General features: G+C 35.5%; 4 protein-coding genes across 4 annotated transcripts; 3 read left to right on the plus strand and 1 right to left on the minus strand.

Moving 5' to 3' along the window:
• Positions 1 to 268: 268 nt before the first annotated feature.
• On the plus strand, positions 269 to 2190 carry LOC116170170. The gene is made up of 3 exons (XM_031486394.1): positions 269 to 935; positions 994 to 1153; positions 1989 to 2190. The coding sequence occupies exons 1-3, from the start codon at positions 708 to 710 to the stop codon at positions 2099 to 2101; spliced, it is 501 nt and encodes a 166-aa protein (XP_031342254.1). The 5' UTR covers positions 269 to 707; the 3' UTR covers positions 2102 to 2190.
• Positions 2191 to 15992: 13802 nt separating this feature from the next.
• Positions 15993 to 17430, plus strand: LOC116171025. Its single transcript, XM_031487663.1, has one exon. The coding sequence runs from the start codon at positions 16125 to 16127 to the stop codon at positions 17316 to 17318; it is 1194 nt and encodes a 397-aa protein (XP_031343523.1). The 5' UTR covers positions 15993 to 16124; the 3' UTR covers positions 17319 to 17430.
• Positions 17431 to 17614: 184 nt separating this feature from the next.
• Positions 17615 to 19459, plus strand: LOC116171027 (coiled-coil domain-containing protein 112-like). The gene is made up of 8 exons (XM_031487665.1): positions 17615 to 17686; positions 17736 to 17865; positions 17913 to 18013; positions 18061 to 18438; positions 18484 to 18710; positions 18754 to 18956; positions 19002 to 19247; positions 19296 to 19459. The coding sequence occupies exons 4-8, from the start codon at positions 18084 to 18086 to the stop codon at positions 19327 to 19329; spliced, it is 1065 nt and encodes a 354-aa protein (XP_031343525.1). The 5' UTR covers positions 17615 to 17686; positions 17736 to 17865; positions 17913 to 18013; positions 18061 to 18083; the 3' UTR covers positions 19330 to 19459.
• LOC116171026 (maspardin-like) lies at positions 19310 to 21494 on the minus strand. Its single transcript, XM_031487664.1, has 4 exons — positions 21004 to 21494; positions 20725 to 20954; positions 20426 to 20674; positions 19310 to 19683 (listed from the first exon to the last, which is right to left on the minus strand). The coding sequence occupies exons 1-4, from the start codon at positions 21413 to 21415 to the stop codon at positions 19603 to 19605; spliced, it is 972 nt and encodes a 323-aa protein (XP_031343524.1). The 5' UTR covers positions 21416 to 21494; the 3' UTR covers positions 19310 to 19602.
• Positions 21495 to 21641: the final 147 nt, after the last annotated feature.

A 21641-nucleotide genomic window follows, 5' to 3' on the forward strand; every position in this document is an offset into this window, starting at 1 on the left:
AGTATTTTTAACGGTTAAAGTTCTTTATTGAAAATGTAATGTTTCTGTAGCGATCGATTTCGGCCTGTGCCTACTCCATTATCAGGCATTCAGGCTTACCGTCAATGAATGCATGATATACATTGATGATAATGATAAGGATGGTGAATTTCTCAAAAAGTGCCAAATTCCATTTAAAAAATGCTTTTTTATGACTAGATTAATAATATGAATTTTATTCTTAATTAATATAATTAAGTAGTCATAAAAAAAGCTTTTTTAAATGGAATTTGGCACTTCTTGAGAAATTCACCACCCTTATCATTATCATCGATGTATATCATGCATTCATTGACGCTAATCCTGATGATGGAGTAGGCACACACCGAAATCGATCGCTACAGAACATTAGGTACATTTTCAATAAAGAAGTTTAACCGTTAAAAATACTTACCTCAAATAATCTATAACCTACGGTCAAACTATGGAGAATTTTATACAGAATGATTTAAACTTGTGAATGATTAGGATTGGTCCCTACTTATTTTTATTGCACCTACTACTGAATTTTTGATTTATTTTTTTATCAACTCTTAGGTTTAATATTTTACACATCCTATGCAGAAGAACTTGTTTGTTGATTATAATGTTATGTTACTTACGTCTGCGTATTAATTATGTAATCTTTGGATCAGTTTTTATGGCTCTAATATTTTATTCTTCTGTTTATGTTAGTATGTGGAGGCATTTCAACAAGTTTAGAAAAACTTGTCGATCAGGTTGCATGCATGCAATCAGATATTACGGAAATAAGGGAGTTGTTACGTAGCGAGCGAACGGTTGGAAACAACTTAGCACAGCCAAATATAAAATTGCCCGATCTTCCAGCCAAAACACTCGAGGAATTTTTGCTATTAGAGGAATACTCGAAGATTCCTCAACAGGCCAATGCATTGGTGAGAAACTTGTAGTGGTTAATATTTTCTGGATTATTTACTAATTTTATTATTTTAGATAAAACATTTATCTACAGTTGGTGGTATAAATGTTGGAAATGCCACAAGAAGGATTTGGTCCCTTATTGTGACCGATTTTGTTAGCAGCAGATTGAGCTGGATCGGGGCAAATGAAAAAACCAAGTTGCAAAATTTAAATATAAATCGAATAATTATAGGTAAGTTCATATTGTTTTAATACTGGGATTTTATAACAAAATATGAAGCAAAATAAATGACTCTGTCGTCTGGTGTGATGAATGAAGAAGAATCATACCAATTTCAATGGACATTTCTATTAAAATGATTGCCAGTGTAATGTTTCAATAGTGAAATTAATTTCCTCGGATGTCATATTTTATAGCCTTAATTTAGCTTTTTTTTGTTAAATTTGTAGATGATCTATAGTTTGAAATGATTGAATTTTATAATTTGTTCGTAAACATGTGTCATACATTAATCTAATTCTTGACTACTATTGTATAATATCATTATATACATTTTTTTTTTTAATAATACCACCCATTATTATTAACAATAGTAAATAATGGTTCATTATTCAACGACTAGTGGACCAATGAGAGAATCAGAATATAATTATTACACGGGTGTGTGTCCAATCAATTTTTAAGTACCCGCAATCACATATTCTGTAGCAGTCTGATACTTCGAACACGACACTTGAGAATTTCAAAATTTTTTTAACCATTATGTTGTAGTACACTCGGGATAAGGGACATTATACACTTGAATACCGCCCTTGTGCATTACCGCTATTGTTGAATTTTTTTAAATTTAAGTGTTTACTTTGATTCTTGCAGTTTTGATTAATTTAGTTTTGGCATTTCAGTGTCCATTCAAGTATTTTTCTTAATTAAATGATTCTCATTTGACTTGGTTGTGCAATCAAAAGTATTGCTTCATGCATTTTGGTATAAGCATGCAAAAAATATTATAATTTGTATACTAGTAGGGACCTATACAGTATACTTTACTTATTTCCGTTACTTCCAGTTGCTGTAAGAACAATAATACCGAACGCCACTGACATAGAAGTCTTGTCTGCAACCAAAGTTTGGATTCGAAAATCGGCAGAAAGGATAAGAAAAATGGACAAAACTATTTAAATGTTATTTATATTTGTCATATTATAGATAATAGATACATAGTGACATGTATAAGTTGTTAAAGAACCAATATAGCGTGTGATCCTGTATTGTGATTTATTTTGTACTTAGATTGTATACATATAGGTATTTAATCCTCCAAGTCACATATAAGTTAGGTTTGACGGTAGTTTATTCCTTTCTATAACGGGAAACTAATTAACAAACTTACTTTTTTAATACATAGGGTTCAAATTGAATTATTTCAAAAATTGTTTTTGTTTGTATTTTGAAGTTTGTTTTACATGCTCACGATAGCATCCATACATGAATGCCCTAAAGATAACTTTGCAGTATGGTATATTATCAATCATAGTGGACTGCTTTTGAATGTTTTTTATTGTTGATATTTATACGAACATAAACAGTTGGTTTTTGAACATCTATATAGAATCACCTCTAAGCTAATATTACAGTATAGTATATTATCGACCACAGTAGTCAGCTTTCGACTGTTCTTTGTGGTTGACCTTTAGACGAACGAAATAGTTAGCTTTTTAAACATCAATATGGCATGGTCTAAAGATGTCACTCCAATATGGCTTATTGTCAACTATAATAGTTAAACTTTGGACATGACACAAAGTCAACCGATAGAACATTATTTAAAGTTAACTATCAGATGCTTTGTGAAATTAAGTTTTTGGTAACTCTTAGGACTCCCAAAAGTTGCAATAAAGACACATAATTTGTGACATAGTTAACCCGTAGGATTGCTTTTGATTAAGCATTGGTAACCTTGTATTTTATAAGAGGTCTAACTATTGGTTACCTTTCAGATAATTTTGGTTGTGTGTGGGGACGTTTTAAAAATATAAACGCCCGTTGCTACGCATAATTGGGGTTGTCATGGTGGAGTGCATTATTTGTCATTTAATATATCTTGATTTAGGATTATTATACCTGAATAATGATCAAGTATGACATAAAAAGAATAATGGTTCAGTTCTAGTCTTTTAGAAAGTATGGCATTCAAAAAATTCATTATAACAACGTAATTTGTTAATTAATTAAGTCATGAATACCAAAACGTGACGTATCGTCAATTCAGCTAATTTACAACGACGAGGGGAATAAAGGAGTAAGAGGGAAATATGTATTTTAATTTGATTTAGTAATAAACTCCTAAAGCAGATCTAAAAAAACGGCAGAGCAACTCGGTGTGACCCTACGGGGTCATTGGATTTGGCCCATTTTCAATAGGCTTGTTTATATGTGGCATATTATAGGTTCACGGACACCATCGATTCCCCTATAAAGCTAGCTTGCATCGCTTTGCTCTGCCGCTTAATAAACAACAGCAAACATGCGCAAGAACTTATGTAAAAAAATTATGTACAGTATTGTTTTTAGCGACTTTCCATAAAAAAAAAATACGCTATTGTGGCCATGTTGTCCGTCCGTCTGTCCGTCCCTCCGGCAGCTACTAGATCTTTATCTTAGAGAAATTAAAATTGAAAATTGAGACTCAAAATTTTTTATTTTATATTTCGTATACGCTTAGTAGTTAATGTAAATTTTCCAGCTCGGCCTGATGATGACGTGGTACGTCGAAATCGATCGCCTTTAGAAATAAAAAATGTGGAGTCTCAATTTTCAATTTTAATTTCTCTATATCTAACCTCAAACGTAAAATGGACTTCATCAACAAAATATTTATCTTAATAGCTATTGCTCTACTTTTTTCGCTATTTGGTTCGTTAAGGTGTCGAGGCTTGCATTAAGGATTAAGGAAAAACTGCCCAAACCTCCAAAATAGGGTTTCTTTTATAATTCTTCTTACAAAGAACATACGAATGTGAGGTTTTCTGTGTAAGCACTAATGTTGAATCAAATATATTATTGTACGCATGCGCAATCCAATTTTTTTTAATTTTTATATATTCAAATGAAATTTTGCATTAAGCATCTAGAATAAAAGTAAAACTAATATCAAATTTTAAAATTTTTTTTACAAGCTATGCTGATCTAGTGGCACAGAATCAAACCCTTAAGGTGTGTTAAATTGATCGCTGCGTGAAGATCACGAGGATCGTTCGGTATTCAGTTGTATCAGATTTTGGTGCTTATGAATTCTATACGCTCAGATGATTCTTAAAAATCAAATTGAAATGCCCTGTCAAAGAAATGTTTGGGCATACGCATTGCTAACTTTCTTATTTGTGGACGGATTTTTTTTGTTAAAAGATGAAAACGAATTTGGCTGGAATAACCAATTTTTAGGACAAAGACTGTTAATGTAGAAAAGCGCTTTTTGTAAATCGCACTTACTGCTTTCAATTTGGACACATTAAAAATGTATAATCCACTAATGGCAACCATAGAGTAATATAGGAAGCGTTTTCGGGCACGTCCTTCCACTTGCAATAACCGGTTAAGAACCGTTCCGGTTCTCAATAAGTTTCCATTTCTGAAGGAATAACGGTTTCGGTTCGGTTTTCGATCCTGAAAAAATACCGATTTCGGTCCAGTTTTCGGTTCTTTTTCGGTCCGGTCCGGGTCACTGTCCAAACCGAGACACCTTTCAGATTTAGTAACGATTTATAATTCCGCCCCAACACCAACTTTGTTTTTTTTGTTGATGTTCTGGAAGGCAATTTTCCGAAATTAATTCTACTCTTCATCGTGAAATAAAGCTGATAAAATTTTCCTCGGAAATTTATGATCTACACAGTTTCTGCTCGGGACATGGGAATCTACCCCAACACATTCCCAAATTTTCATAAAAATTTTAAAAACACATCCCCATTTCTTTGGCGACAGCAGATATTTTTACTCGGCGGTCACACCAAATCTTTAACTTTCTTAATTCTTTCATGGATATTCTTCGGGCCACTGCCTTCTTTTGATAAAAATTTTATGGCGCTTCTTTATTTGAGTTTCTTCATCTTCGCCTCTTTAAACCCATTACAAAAGACAAATGACATCGAAAATTGAGAGGGTGCTCCTAGTAGCCACCACGATAATCAGAAACGCGAAACTTAACGTGCAGGTTATCTGCCAAAAACCGTTATTTTGCGTTATTTAGTATAGGCAAAATACGTTTTCGACAGATAACCTACGCGTTGAATTTAACGTTAGTTTTACCATTGAATATCCAACTCCTATATTCAATGGTTTTACTTAACAAAGTAACCAGTTAGGTTCTTTTAAGGACGTAGGAAGATTTTGTATATCCTAAGATGATGATTCCGCAACTAATTTATGACGATCCTTCCAGGGCAATTTGACTGAGTCAAGACTGAACCTGAAGGTACTTCTGTGTACCGCATTTTTGAAAAAAATATGCTTTTATATTAGAAATTAAACTAAATTTGAGAAAAACAATTCAGAATCTCATTCGCTATTATATTCGTTATAATTGGCTGTCTGGTTGACTGGCTATCCGGCTGAGATCTCAGCAATTACAATAGCTAGAGACTTTAAATTTTCACTAAAAGCGTTCTGCTATAGTGTACATGTGCAGGCTTTAGTTTATTTTGAGTTGAATTACTCATGAGATCGATAACTTTAAACTCTACTAATAAAATCTTTATCTGTATTACCAAAACTGCGCTTTAGTCATGCATAATATGCTGATTTACAACTTGATTCTTATTGTGCAGACCTAATAATAATACGACATGGCCATACAGAACCTGCAGCAGTGGCATATACTGTCGAAGTATTCCTCTTGACCAATGTAACACAATTGAAGAATAAACCTTTTCCTTTCGAACCAAGGAGATCATTATATTCTCCAGTTGGGATAACTTTGCCACCCCTGTCAACATTATGGTGTTATCATCCTTTATTTGTAATGTCGTTCATCCAAACTGTTCTAAAAAAGGAAAGTGTGCAAGTACTAGGTATGTGAAAAAATCCGAAATAAATGATTATATTCAAATCGTGTCTGCTGTGACCAGAAAAATTAAAATGAGCCATCATTAGGAAGCATAAATAGGACGCCGAAAGGAGGGAGGGTCATTATCGCATGCACGCTTTAATCGTGTAAATTGTTCGTTGTATGTGAAACGTAACAATCAAATGATCGGTAACATTAGAGGGACTAATTGCGGGTGTACAGCTTCGCCCTTCTCCGATCCGGCGGCTTCCTTCCTTACGCCATTCCAAGCCATTTCCCCACAATCACTCTTTGCTCGCTTCTTTCAGACACTTAAGGCGCAACGAGCCGATTATGGAGCTATTGAATTGAGAAGCAGAGAACAGACGAATTGGTGTTATAAAGCCTGAATTGTAAAATTTTTCGAGAAATTTATTCAATTACAGTCCTGAAAGGATTCAATGCGAAATAATTAAAGTTAAGGGTGAATGGAAAAGTATTACTGGAAAATTTGAGTTCTCTCCCAAGTTAGGTAATATATGAGGCTTTAAATTGAATTTCACTTCCAATATCAATATCATCACGAAGTATAAGTATCAATACCCGAGGAAAAGTACATCAAATTAGGTCGGTAATCTATGGAGCTCTTCATATTTCAATGTGTCCAATCCTTTTTTATGAAATGTCGTCATTCAGAATCTCAATCCGGAGTTTAATTTGTCGGCTTATGCATTGTGTTTGCTTAGAGGGTCGACACCTATAAGCCATAGCCACTTTATGGTAGTCAGCAATTTTGGCATTCAATCAAAACGCAATTCACACCGTCCTACTAATTACATTTGCAATTATTTGAAACAAATTCATTCCGATTTTTACATAATAATCAATCGGTCGATTTTTTGCAGTGGAACTTATTATAAAATCAGGAACTCAAAATAGTGCTCTTGGTTTTACCTACACAAATTACATTTAATGACTGTCTCGTTTCAGATGACATTTAAAAATGATACATCATTTTCTAGTGTAAATTTGCCTCAAATTTATTGACTGCGACTTGCGAGGATAAAATGAGAGCAACATATAGCGCAATAATTGCATGCATCATTTTCGCGATCCTTTCTAGCGTATAAGTGTAGGGAATTAGCAAAATTTTGTCAAATTAAATGTGCATTAATGTAAGTATGGGCATAGAGTTTGCGGGGATAAGCTTTTTAACAAAGAACTTCAACGTTGTTACAATACAAATCCGATTATATTCGAAAAACTTTAACGGTTGTTTTTAACTAAGAACAAGAAGGATTAAACCACTATGACTGACAGCAATGGTTTCTTTTACGCCGAATTAACCACTCTGTTTTCGCTAATGCATACACGTCAAATAAACAAAAACATTTTGTGGATTTTCGAAGAATTATTTAATTATCCACTGGAATGATCCAATCAAAGAAAGAAAACTATTTTTTACTCTGTATCATGTAATTTGGTACGTTTCCTGATTATGAACTGGGCACCAAATTAATATTCGGTAAGTTACTGATCATTTGCATATTATGTAATAATATGTAATAATGTAATAATATTATTAATAATATATAATATTAATAATAATAAATAGGTACACAAGTTTGATCAAGTTACCATGAAGCATGTAAATAGAGCACCACTTTTAAAGTGATCAACACAGAAAATAAATCTCTTACGCTCCTTAAACTGGTACCTGCACTATACCAATTGGAAATATCAACTTTTTCTTTAGTTGAATTCATCCCAGACGAACGAAAGTTAAAATATAGAACCGAAGGTAATAATATTCAAATGAATTAATATCACAGCCAGACCTTCATTTGTTGTAAGAATTTATTTTGGTTGCATAAAATTAGGCTTCCTTGAGAAGAGATTTTGTCATTTAAAAGTAGACATAGGGCAAAAAAATACACATAAACACATAAATCCCTTGTCAACTTCTTAATGAATATCACTGTATATTAAAAGTGTTTTCGGAAAACAATTCTGAGAAAAGCGTCATCCCTTAAGTTAACTAAAAACATAATTTGAGAATAACTTTGCTGCTGAGGAGTACATTACGGTCAATTTTAATTTGAGTTGTCGCTTAAATTGGGATGCATTTACTGACATAGATATGGTAGTGACCAATACTTTTGCAATCATTGAATAAAGAAGAATCTTATTCAATCGTATAATTAATAAAAGAAGTAATTAAATACACACTGCTTTGTGTTAAAGGACTTTTATTCTGAGTAGGTAAAGGAAATACGAAGCTTAGGTAGTAAAAGCACTAACCGAAATAAATTGTCATTAAAGATTTACAAGCTATATTAGGTTTACGACCACGTTTAAGCAATAATTACCATGATATTGTCGATTAAAAGAGGTCTGGCCTCGGCGGGTGGTAAACTCAACTTGTCATCACCAACTGTCGTTGCTAATAACCCTCTCATTACCTATTATCATGGAGCTTGACGTCTGCAGACCCGCTTTTATGTGTCCCTTAACTAACCAAAAACTCAGATTAATTAACCTGCATAAACCTGTTAACTAGCTGTTCTTGATAGGTGACTTTCAACGTTTTGTCTCACTCACTTAATAAGGATTACTTTAGGCTTACGTGATTAGAGAACGTAATTTATTAAAGTTTGATTGGAATAGAAAATTACTTCCGATTCCCCACACCTTAACTTTATTATTATTAACCCATTTCAAGACGATCATCAAAGGAAAATCGTTTTCAACTCGTTTGTTTGTTGTTTGCCTTCGTCGAAAATTCAAATTTGTCAAGCTATAGTAAGTATCTAATTGTTTTTAAAATTACCCTAAAAAGTACAACGTTATACTGCTTTTCATAGTTTTCGCAGAATACTTATTGTCGAAAGTTTAATAACGTAATAAAGGCAAAAAATAAAAAAAGTAAATTAAAAAAATCTTGTCAAAAAAAACGTTACAATTCAATCAGTGGTGATCCAAGAAAAAATGGAGTACCTAATTAGTTAAAATCTTTCTTTCTGGAAAAGATAGGAATGTGTAGGTACTTAAATGTTTAAAAGAAAACGTATCGACAACTCAAAATATACGTCGGCTACGATGCTCATCGACTTTGGTGGTAGCATATCGGACTTTTGTAAAGACTTGGGGGTTGGTCTTCCACAACGTCGCCGTCGGTAGGATACACAATAAACCAGGGGCCAAATTTCTTGACAGAATAGTTTAGAGAATCCTTGAGTTACCTAAAGTAAAACAAAAACCCCAATAAACGATATATTAACATATCAAACGCGTTTCAATAGCAAAGCTGTCATCATTAGCGAAAAACTGAAAAGGAAAGTAGAGGTCCTTAAAGTTGGCAACAAGCCATTAAAACCCAGTTTCGGTATCCTTATAGTCTGTTATATTATATTGAATTAAAGTTGCATCGATATGGGCCGGTAAATAAAAATGGTTAGGTATCAATTTTTTGCTTAAGACGCGGAGTTTCATAGGGAAACGGTTTTCCAGTTCCCATGAAATACTACCACGGACACACGCCCTCGATTTTTTTAGGATAGATCATTTCGTACGCACATGTCAAATAGTTATCGGTTGGTACTAAGCGGAATGTGAATCAGAAATATCAATCGACAAGAAAATATATAAGAAAATATCCATATCGATTAGTATCGATCATTTGTACTTGTACCTAACGTTATTTTCTTACCGATTGATATTCCTGATTTATATTCCGCTATTGCTCCGTGGTTTTTTGTTGAAGCCTGTTTTGATATTAATATTTTCTATGACTACGTGTTGGTCCATTTTTATTAAGAATTAATTTAAATTCAAATATTGACATTGCTGATCTATATATTACAGTGTCCTATTTGTAATATTTTTGAGATCATTCATTAAATCATCTTCGATTGTGTCTTAAAATTATTATTTTTGTTCTATCGCTATTAAGTACTTTATGTCTTTAGTTTGTCAAGACCAGAATAAGGATCTCTTATAGTTTCTAGTCGAGTAAAATTAGAGTTCAACCTAGAACAAATTCGGGACAAGCAAGCGATGCCCGAAATTAGTAGTACCAATAATGCTCTTTAACATACTAAAAGTCCCCATACCTCCGAGGTGCGGAACATCCTGAAACTTGAGCCGCCATCTTGGATTTTCATGTTTTTTGCTAATAACTTTGTTATTATTATTTTTTTCGGAAAAAGTCAGGAAAGGGAATTTGTGAAGCTTTAAAATACAAATCCAATGCTTCTTAATTTCGCGAAATCGATTGAAAACTAAGGGAGTTATGATTTTTTTATTGTATCAATAATCGCACTAGGTATACAGCATTCGCTGTGTATACCTACTATACGACAGTGCAACACTCCCCCCTCCCCCAGACATGAGCGGAGATATGTGTGATTTCACCCTACCCTTACTTCCCCCTCCAGCCCTCCCCCTCTCCCCGCCCATCTGCCCTCGCTTCATCCCCCTTTTCTGGTATAAGTAGTTGATCTAAACTAATTAAAAAACTAAACATGATTAACGTATATTTGTTTGCAATGGACAATTTAGGGTTAAGGTTCAGCATCATCACTTTCTGGGTCTAAGCTGTTGCCGCAAAAATTGCCAGTACAATTCCTGCAACATGCAGTGCATTTGAGCCCCGACTTCCTACAGCTACAAGAATTAGAACACGTTTCTTTCCAACCGCAAAACAGCATTTTCAAAATGAGATCCAGTCCACAGGGTTTTTCCATTCTTACGGGCTCCAAGACATTGTTTCGATTCGTAAACCAGGCAAATTCTTTAGGGTTCAATTCCTCACCCATCCAATTCTGGACCTGTAGATACACCCGTCTCAAATGTTATCTAGCAGCATGCGATGTAGAAGGTAATGTTGCTAGCTCGAAATTGGTAAAGAGATTCTGCCTTGCCACGACTTGGTTGTACTTGATGTACCGGTAGTCATCGAGCGTTTTGCATTTTTTGGCACCGTACCACTTCAATATAAATGCTTCTCCTTGTTTGAGAAGCTCGTCCATTCGGTAGTTATTTGAAAATATTGCCCCAGGAGGGGGCGGTAAACTAAAATATGGACTGAAAATTGTTGAATCGATAAAGAATAATTAGTCTTTGACTCTTTGGTCTATAAAGTTCCAATGAATTTCGCCTATCGGAAATATCGAATTATTCGCGAAGTTATTCGTGTATAGTGCGATTATTGATACAATAAAAAAATCATAACTCCCTTAGTTTCCAATCGATTTCGAGAAATAAAGAAGCATTGGATTCGTATTTTAAAGCTTCACAAATTCCCTTTCCTAACTTTTTCCGAAAAAAATAATAATAACAAAGTTATTAGCAAAAAACATGAAAATCCAAGATGGCGGCGCAATTTTCAGGATGTTCCGCACCTCGGACATATGGGGACTTTTAGTATGTTAAAGAGCATTATTGGTACTACTAATTTCGGACATCGGTTGCTTATTGTCCCGAATTTGTTCTAGGTTTGAGCAAATATTACTCTAATTTTACTCGACTATTCCCCCTTTTTGGTAAGTATTCTCTCCTCTCTTTTGAAAGTTACTGAAGACAGCTCCTATATCCATTTTACTATTACTGCATTTCCCTTTTTCTTTATTTCTGCTGGTGTATAAGAACCCCGATATTCACCCCGACTCACCGCTACTTTGCCTGAGCTCACCGTGTGCTTACCTCAAGGTAATTTTGTTAGTTTTACCCAAAGTGAATGTTACACTAAATAAAAAAGTTAGCAATTTTTGCCCTAACACGTGTATTTTCATAATATATTGGAAGGAAATGCTGAAAAAATGCAAGAAAATTTGAACATTACTAAGAATCCTTAAAAAAATTGGAAATGTTTGAGAAATATGTAAATCTGTAGACATTTTGAAAATGTTCAAGCCATTTTGGAAACGTTTCTAAAATTATTGAAAATTTGTAAGTAATAAACATTGATAACTTTTTTATTTATTGATCGATATCGATGGAAATTTAATCTAATGCTGGAAATGTTCGTTATTAACTATATCGGCCTAAAATTTGGCCCTAATACACTAATTTTATTAATAATTACTAACAATCTAATTCACTCTAACTACCTACTTGCATAACTAGATAGATAGGTATTGCCACCATGGCACCATATGGATATATGCGGCAAAGCTAAATTTATCCCAAAAATTATTTTTGACGTGACCCATGTGCTCTTTAAAATAAAACTTTGTAGGTATCTGTGTTGATTACAACGTTCAGAAGCTATTTGTATACTACTCCTTCAGATCTAATACGCGGTCTTTGGATTACCTAGTAAGTTTTATATAACACCAGCTGAAGTGTGACAGTCTTCAAAAGATTACTTAATTTTCAATTGCACTCTAGCAGTCCATTCCATAACTAAAGGTTTTAATAACTAAGTAGTAACCCTTTCCAATCACTCTGGGCTTTGTTCCCTCTAGACTAGAGGTTTACCGTTCTCAAATTCCAATATGTTTTCCTAGTCGCCTTTTTTTGTCATTCCATCAACGACCAATTTCACAATAGTTGTTCACATTGCCGTTTCCCGTATACTAGGCTCTAGAACATGCCCTAGAATTTCTGCCGGACATTTATGAAACACCCTGAATATTATCCGGAATAAAGGGTTACATTTATTATCTCCAAGGTTTCACCAAAAATGGGCATTTAATTTCTTCATCACGGTGTATTTGAAATACCATTTCCCGAGCCATTTCCTTTCGTCGTTTAAAAATTTGTACGCATTTAGGAAGTCGTAGACTTTGACAAATGTTTACTGCTTGACCATGATAGACTGTCTATAGGTAAGTTGGTTTTCTGGCAATTTCTGATATTTCACACGAAAATTGCGATAAAACGCTTTAAACAACGAAATCCCTCCATATAAAGAAGTGAAATTACTTTTAAAGGACATAAAAAGGGCTTACTTATTGGTTGAAGAGAAGAAGGATTTAGACACAATGCGCACCATTAGAGACATTAGCGTTCCTTTGACGTTTGCAACCTAATAGCAGCGTAATGCATTCCGGTCGCTCTTAACAATCAGCCTGATTCAATTTTTAACTCTGTGTAAGTGCCCTGTTCCTAATCGACGATGAATTATGTCGAACAGGCTTCAAACACTTTATTTAAATTACTACGCATTTACAAATTCTTTCTAAAGGGGCGATACAAAAAAGCTTCTAAAACGAGTCGCGCAATTCAATTCGTGTTCGTCGATGAACTCTGTTAAGAATGACCTATATATTTAATTTGTACTGAAATCCCGAAAATGAGATAAAAGACTGTGTTGAGACATTTATAACTATTGTTCTATTACAAATACGTCTTTCTGATCTTTATCCACATCATGGTCCAAGGAACACCAAAAATATCAACAAAGTCTGGCCAGTTTCTTTGGTCTCTCCATTCCTGTCGAAGTGCACCTCTAAATAGCATTATGCGGGTCACTCTGTAATTGGGCGCATGCCTGTTGAGGGCCCAAAACAAGAGAGGGATAATAAAAGTGCTCCTTGTGAGGTTATTGTTAGGAGATGGAAGATCATTATTATACCTACTTGAGTAACTCCACTGGTTTGTTGAAGGTCAAGTGAATGCACGTTTTTCTGTGCCACAACCAACTCGTAGTTTATGTATCTTTTCCTCCAGTTGCCTTGTTTGTATAGCTTTCCAAATGTTTTATTTCATCCACTCAATAAATGACCGCATAGGAATAAAGCAATAACATTCACAGTATAGATGCACTACATGTGAATAGACCTGTTTGGACCCAGAAACTCTATTTCCTCTCTTCTTCTTTTGCAGGATGAAGGTTTTGATTTGGTATTGCCAAAGAGAAAGTATTGTAACGAATATTCCAAAAATTGCGATAGACATCGAGGCGTCATGAAAGATAGTCATCGGCGATCAAGAACGAAGGCGGATGTGACGCAACCTTTCCTAGAAATCATTAAGCACTCAAGAACATCAAAAAATTCTAGAAAGAATGTTGTTTCTTATATAAGCAAACCGAAATGTGTTTCAAGTTCAGTTCCAACATCGACGCGATTGTGTCAAGTATGTTACCTATAAATAATAATTACTGTTATAAATTAACCCATTTTAACGCTGTTATATATTTATTGTTAAGTATTTGTAAATAAATAAACAACATAGTTAAATTTATGTTATAGTTTGAAGTTGCATGGCGTTCAACAGTATTCAAAGCTCTAGGTTACATTCTCCAGCCGTTGATATACATATGAAGCACATTTGTGTTGGTAACGTTCAAAAGAGTTTTACAAGTATAGCACTAGCCAAGTAGCCATACATTTCTAAGTAGAAACTGTGTCTTATTGCTGCTCACATTTGTCTCTACCAATGAAGGGGATGGAAAAAATTTCAGATCAAGTCTTGAGAAGCAATAGGTTCTAACAAAACATGCCCCCAAACAACACGCCCATCAAAAAGGAAAATCGACAATCACGGCCCTACATAGTTTAACATAAAAACTTGAAAAGGTGTCCATGTCAACAGAGACGACCTAACCGCGTTAGCGGATGTAGAGGGTAATTTCGACACCTCGCATGAAGCCATTCCCCATTGAAGCGACCGCTGGAAACAAGGGCCTCACCTCCACAAGCGAATAAAGCCCATGTTGAGGAGCAGGAAGATAATGGCAAGGTTTAGCGAGGAATCAGTCATAGTGATGACTAAAAAGATGGTGCCCTTAACTTAAGGGGGGGGGGGACTATCGCCCTTACAATGGTCACTTGTGGTTGATGACCTACTAAACATGCTAACACAAAAAGGTTACTATGTGCAAGGGCCATAGTAATCTTTAGGAAACACAATACAGTGGTATCTGAGCAATTGCAAACGGCTCTGAACATCGCACAGAGGTGGTGTACACATTACAGCCTAAGCATTAAGGGTAAAACGGTGGTGGTGCCTTTTACCAGCAAGAGGAAGGAGGGTACACCACCATCGATCTTAGTAAAGAAGTCAAATACCTGGGAGTGAACTGTGACCAGAAGTTAACGTGGAACTCCCATGGGTAAGGTGATAAAAAGGGCATCCCAGACCTGTAAAAGGCTACTCATCAGGAACAGGCTTAACGCCAAAATGACCAAATGGTCCTATGAAGCTATCATTAAACGCCTGATCACCTATGCCGCAGTCATATGGTGACCAAAAGTTGGGCACAACCAGCTGCATCAAAAAAAGCTGCAGCATATACAAAGGGTAGCCTGTTTAAGTACGACAGGAGCCTTAACCAACCGTCCCACAGCCGCTATGGAGGCACTGTTAAGCCTTGCGCCTTTCCACTTACTTGTGAAGCGCTCAGGCGATGGGAAGCGCTGTAGCACTGCACCGAACCAAGGCGTTCAAACCGGAGAGCCAAGATATATCTTGCGGAGAGCTTAGTAGGACACCTCTAGCCATTCTTGAGGAGGATTGTGCAAAAGAGGTGACCGAATTCCCATCGGACACAATGCCGATAAAGCACAACCTAGGGGTACTATACAGTATACATACCTTACACAAAAGGATGATTGGGAAAGTAACAAGCCCACCTTTAGGAAAGGCTCTCTCTACGCAGAGGTTCACAGACTGTTCAAAACAGAGACGGTCAGCGGCTCATACTGCCGAATTTCGGAATCACTGGGACAAAAAGCCACGGTTTTTCAAGTGGAGGTGTAGGTCCTCCTGCCGGGCAAAGACTAAATGACCTCGGGGCTCGTCGGAGACAAGCCGAAACCGCGCGAGATAGGAGATCTAAGTCTTAGAGCGGTAATTATATAGCTTCTTCATTCGGCTAAAACGACTCTAAAAGTCATAAGGGCAACACAAAAATCCGTACAAGATTAGGTGCTTAAACACTACACTGCCTTACCCTCACACACAAATGACACAATACCTATAATAGAACTGTAGATGAAGAAATTATGTCCTCTGTATACAGCCCATGAACTAAAGTGAAGGCTTTTTTTCAGAATCACTCTGTACAAAGTAGAGCAAATTGATGTCAAAAACATTCCTAACCTCATTTATTTGTTTTTATTTAAATATGTTGAACTTATCATTATCATTGATTTAAATTGTACCATAGTGAATTGAAACAATTACCATACATCACACAAAAATGATATCAAAATGAAAAAATACCGTCAACTTTTACTATTAATCATCACTGTTGTAAGTGTATCGTTGCTTCTCGTTTATCGGCATGAATATAATCGCTTACACTACGTGCTAGAAGTATTTAACTTTTTTGGAAAGCCATGCAACATTTCCAGTCTGGAAACGTCCGAAAACGTACTTGGGTATCACGATTGGGGTCCTGAATCCTTATGGCAAGAAACTGAGAACATATACATTTACTCTGCGTTCTGGAACAAAGATTATGAAGCACAGGCCATTGTGTTACACACTGGTAAAGCTGAGGTTGCCAAAAGTTGTTATTTGTGGTTTGAAGATAAAGAGAAACCAACCCCGGGAAAGTTTAGGTATGCCGAAGTTGAAAATGATAAGGTGAACGGACAAACAGCTTTCTTCTATTACTGCTCACTAACTACAACCCTTCATAAACCGTATGCTGTGTCTTTCGCCGTCAAAAACAAGAAAATTGGGGAATTGAAAAAGGTGCACTTAACTGTGTCCAGAGCTCATACACAAAAAGTAAATACGGTAATTTGTGTCTCACCTACCGACTTTAATAAAAGTTTTTTCGTCGAGTTTTTAAGCTATCATAAACTTGTAGGTGTAGAGAATTTCATTTTTTACCAGAGCAATATTCCTCATCGCTTAATAAAGATTGTGCACAACTTATCAAATCGGTTGGGTATCAATACGCATTTCAGATCATGGAATTTCCCTAAAACGGAAGGTGCTTTGTCTCGCACAATTGTTGAAAAGGATTGCATACTTCGAACAGCAAATTACTCTGATAATTCTATTACCCTTGAGCTGAATGAATTCATAGTTCCTTCCGGTCACTTTATATATTTTAATGAAACGTTTAATGCCAGTAAGAAAATGCCTGATAGAATTAGTTTACCTGTACAAACTTTTTGTGTTGACAATTCAGCTAGACGTAAGCCTATTACATTGCAGAATGTAGATGTTAGTTACAATAATGACAATAAAGTACGATATGTATACAGATTGTTTAGTGAACAGTCAGTTGTAGTAACGCATGCTGTCGTGAAAGATGTGATATCAATTCACAAGTACATTAGGTGCACTCAAAAGCCTGTGCGAGTATATCGTGACAGTTCCATGTTAAGATTTTCTGTTGATTTGACTAGATCGACTTTGGTGCAGCTCTACTTACATAATGACTTGTGATTTGTATAGTATATTATAATGTATACTTAGCTATTTATCTTTTATGATGCCATAGTATTTTTATAATATATTTTGTGTATAGAACGTGCAGTTATAAAATGTTGTGAAATGATCTGTTTTTTTCCTGTTGTATCTCCTTCTGTATATTCGGTCTCTAAGAACTTACATGTCTTTCAAAGATTATATTATCAGCTATAATCTAGAGATAGCAGTATCAGATTTATCACACTTTGCGTGTGGTTACTTATTATTATTATTAAATTCACAATACGCGCCAGCGCCACCGTGGTAGCTGCCGCAAAATCGCCTGTTGCTATTGGTTACTGTAGACTTCCCTCAAAACAAACAATTTCAAATTCCAACACAGGGTTAGTCATACAATATTTTCTAATCATTTACAAATGTCATCCTTTGCAGCTGAAATTAACAAACTAAAAAACATTCAGCATCATTTAGAGAAATACGAAACTTGTTTAGTAGAAAATTTATCAAAATGTAAGGAACACAAAGAGTTTTGCGATTTTTATACAAAAACTCTTAAATCAAGGTAGGTAATTAGTATCTTATCGAACAGGTATCAATGTCTAATATTAGGGCCCAACATGAACAGCAAGTTCAAAATGAAGTACTTCAAATAATTGTGCCACTCAGACGGACGAAGAAATCTTTGAGGAAAGAGAATATACAAAATTTGGGTAGGTGATGACCAATAGTGGAGTTAATAATGTTGCTTTTTTAATAGATGTCAATGCAATTAGAAAAGATATGACTGAAATAGAAGAGAATATTAAAAATGTTAAAGATCTCAGTCTAACAGCCGTAAATCAGTTAAAAAAAGAAGAGGAAAGGTATAATGAAGAGCTTGAAAGCTTCAAAGATAAATTGGAAAGATGGGAAAACCGTCCCACTTACTCTGCTTCGAAGCCACAGTTCAAACGCCCTGCTGTTAACACTCAAGCAAACATCTGCAAGGAAGCACAAGACTTCATGGATTTTGTTGCTGCAACGGGAGGGCACGAAAATGGATGGAGCGCCGATGACCACGCGCTATTTTTGAAAGTAAAAAATAAAACGAAAGACCCGAGGAGAGTGGCAGAAATAATACACATGTTGCTACCAGGTGCATATTATATTTTTAATCTTTGTCTAGTAGGAATGTTTTAAGATATTTCCGAAGAAGCAGTGGTAGCCCACGAGAAGTGGTACGAAACCTACCTAGATCTGAAGGAGAAACAAAAGGAAGCTATTAAACATTGGCGAACAAATAAGATGAGCAACAAGCAAATTTCGTCAGCAATTGAGCGAGCTGCACCCGACCAATGCACTTTACGTAAGTCGTTTTCTGCAAGTGGAGAAAAAGGCGAAGTTGAACAAAAACTTGTCGCTTGGAAGGTAGCACAAAGTGTAATAATGTAAATTATTTGAGACATTTCAGAAGGAGAAAATTTTGAAAACAGAATACGAAAAGGAGCAGAAACGTCAAGAGCTTGCAAAACAGAAAGAACTTGAAGAGCTAAAAAAGCAGAAACAAGAAGAGTTGCGATTACAAGTGCACAATTGGCGACTATCAAAAAACAAGGCGGAGAGAGATGAACTGTACAAAAAGCAAGAAGAAGAAGTGAAAGAACAAAAGGAAAGGTAAGACCAGATAACAATCCCAGACTTCCACATTGAGTATTTCAGAGCTCTTAAAGCGAATAAGTTAATAAAACAATTCCAATGTCAAGACGAGATATTTATACAAAACAAGTTGCAAATGATGCAACCACAAAAAAAGGTTTCCCCAGTTATTAAGAAACGCGAGTCCTATCCGAGAGATCCACTAAGATTGTTGAAACCGACACAGCAATGGATAATGAGAACTCATGCAGAAAAAAAAGACAGCGGATCATTCACAAACCATGCAAATCTACAAGAAATTCAAAAACTGTAAGTACCAAGATGATAAATGTTGAAATTTCACCGCTTTAGTTTCAGAGGTTTACCAGAATGGAGAAAATGTATTTATTAATCGCCTAAATAGATATTAAAATGACATGTATATTTGTAATACAAAATTTTTCAAAATACGGCACTCTTAATCTACAATCACTATTTATCACATCAAATCTTTTTACAAACTACAGGATACGGGCTTTGTACAAAATGTACATGAATATCTTTGGGAGTTAGTCTTAGATCGCAATTCGAGTCTTTCGCATATTGGCTCGTAGTATTTAGGCAGTCCGATTCACACACATAATTAGGTATATCGATTAGTATTGCGAGTCTTTAAAATTACTTTTCAAATGGAAGACTTTGTCTTTTCGAGCAGGGTGCGGTCGGCAGCCGAGTACGGTGTACCGTCAAACTGTCTTAGATGTATCTGCAAATTTATCACTAAATGTATAATCAATACTTGCAGTCGGAGAGCTAGCGGATAATCCAAGCAATTAAGAATTAGGATAATCATTAGGTTGAAACGAAGCTTTGACCAATTATCATAGTCTTTACGAGAACCTAACTTTAAAGTCAGCTTTTGGAATGTTTCTGTTGTGTTTGAGGTCTTTGGAACCTTTAAAATCCTTTAGAGCCTAACATGCAAAAAGGCTGTGAGTTTAACATCATGATGAGTCTATGCATTTAGCTTTTAAGAGCATTCGTGAGTCTAAAGGAGTAGCCAACAAATCTCCAAGAATCCAGCAGTAGTAGTATCCAATGATACTACAAAAAGTATAGCATTCTAAAACTGTTCATTTTGGTCTTCAATACATACTTATCCCGTATATAGTTCTTAAGATTTAATTCAGAAACTGCATTACTCTTGCTGGATATCTCTCATATAACTGAAATGATGCTGTTCTATTGCACTGCATTTTCCACTTCACTGGGTTATTTTATATGTAATTAAACGTAAGAGGATCAAATGAGTGTGCTAGAGAGCAGCATTTTTTGTAACTTGTCTGGCAGTTATCTGCAACCATCTCCATCAATAACCTGGAAATTTGTTGCATATTAATTTGTCTCCATTGCTAACATTTTCAGAAATTGTTGAAATCTACGCATTTTCATCACTGTGCTGAACACATTGCTTGAATCATCTGCTAGCTTTTAGTATACTGCATTACCAATAAATGTAAATTAACTTCTGCACATCTACTGAGATATGGAAAATTTCCTCCCGATTTTAAATGTGCTAATTTGGCTGATGGGTAACACTTATATAACTCTTCACGAACAGTATTTGATAGAGCGTACTCGTCAAAAACATCGACAATTGTGACTGGCACTTCTGCGAGTTTGTGGGCTTCCACGTACCCCTTAACACAATTTAAAGTAAGTCGACTAGCAAGCTCCGCTTGAGGCAAACTTTCCAGCTGAAAAATGTACACATTAACAATTGCGAACAAATACAAGGGAACATTACCCTTTCAACCATGAAATCGATTGCGTCAACCATATCAGGATCAACTTTTCCAGAACTGAAATTTCCCATGACCATACGTTTAAGTACGAGCCCTGGCAAGATCCAATACAATGCGGCCGAATCGTGATTATTAAAAACGCTTGTATCCGTGAAGGCATTGCAGAGAATTAGAGATGCGACTCTAGGACATAAGTACGAATACTCCGCGAATTTCTGAGCCAAGTATCCGCCTGGGTGGTAACAAACTGTGTGTAAACTTAGTGGGACAAGACTAAATACCTAATGAAGCTCCGAAAAGATGTACACGATCCAACTCTAAATAATCTAGCAGTTTCTTAAAACCTTCGCACCATTCCTTAATGTTCCAATAAACTGGAGCTTCGGCGGAAATTACCCGGACGCCTTTTGCGGATAAGGCAAGGGCTTGCTTGAAGAAAACATCGGCAGTACCTGAGACGGGCGGAAGGCACACAAGAGGACATCGTACTGTTTTTGGACCGGAATCGAATATTCTCCATCCGATTTTGGAATTGTTTGTGTCAACGACTATTCGTCTTAAAGGTACGCTACTTCTGAAACTAAGATATTCCTGTGACTGTGACAGATCGCTCACATAACTCATTTTAAAGTATTTATTGTTTGAATTCACATTGAAACTGATTATTGTGAGAGTTTCCTTTAGAGATATCATTAATAAAAGATATGAAAGGTTAAAAAGATTACAAAAGGATAACCTTTATTTATAGAGTATTCTATTTTTGGGGATCACATGTTTTTGACAGTCGAAGTTCAAAGATCAAGCAGTGTTGCCACTTGTATCTTTTATTGTAGTGGGCATGTAGAGGGGGTTGTCGGAAAACAACGCAACGCAAGAGAATCACTTTAGCAGCGTTGTGCTTGTGATACATACAATATAC

Source organism: Photinus pyralis, unplaced genomic scaffold (genome assembly GCF_008802855.1).
Source record: "Photinus pyralis isolate 1611_PpyrPB1 unplaced genomic scaffold, Ppyr1.3 Ppyr1.4_LG5, whole genome shotgun sequence".
Lineage (NCBI taxonomy): Eukaryota > Metazoa > Arthropoda > Insecta > Coleoptera > Lampyridae > Photinus > Photinus pyralis.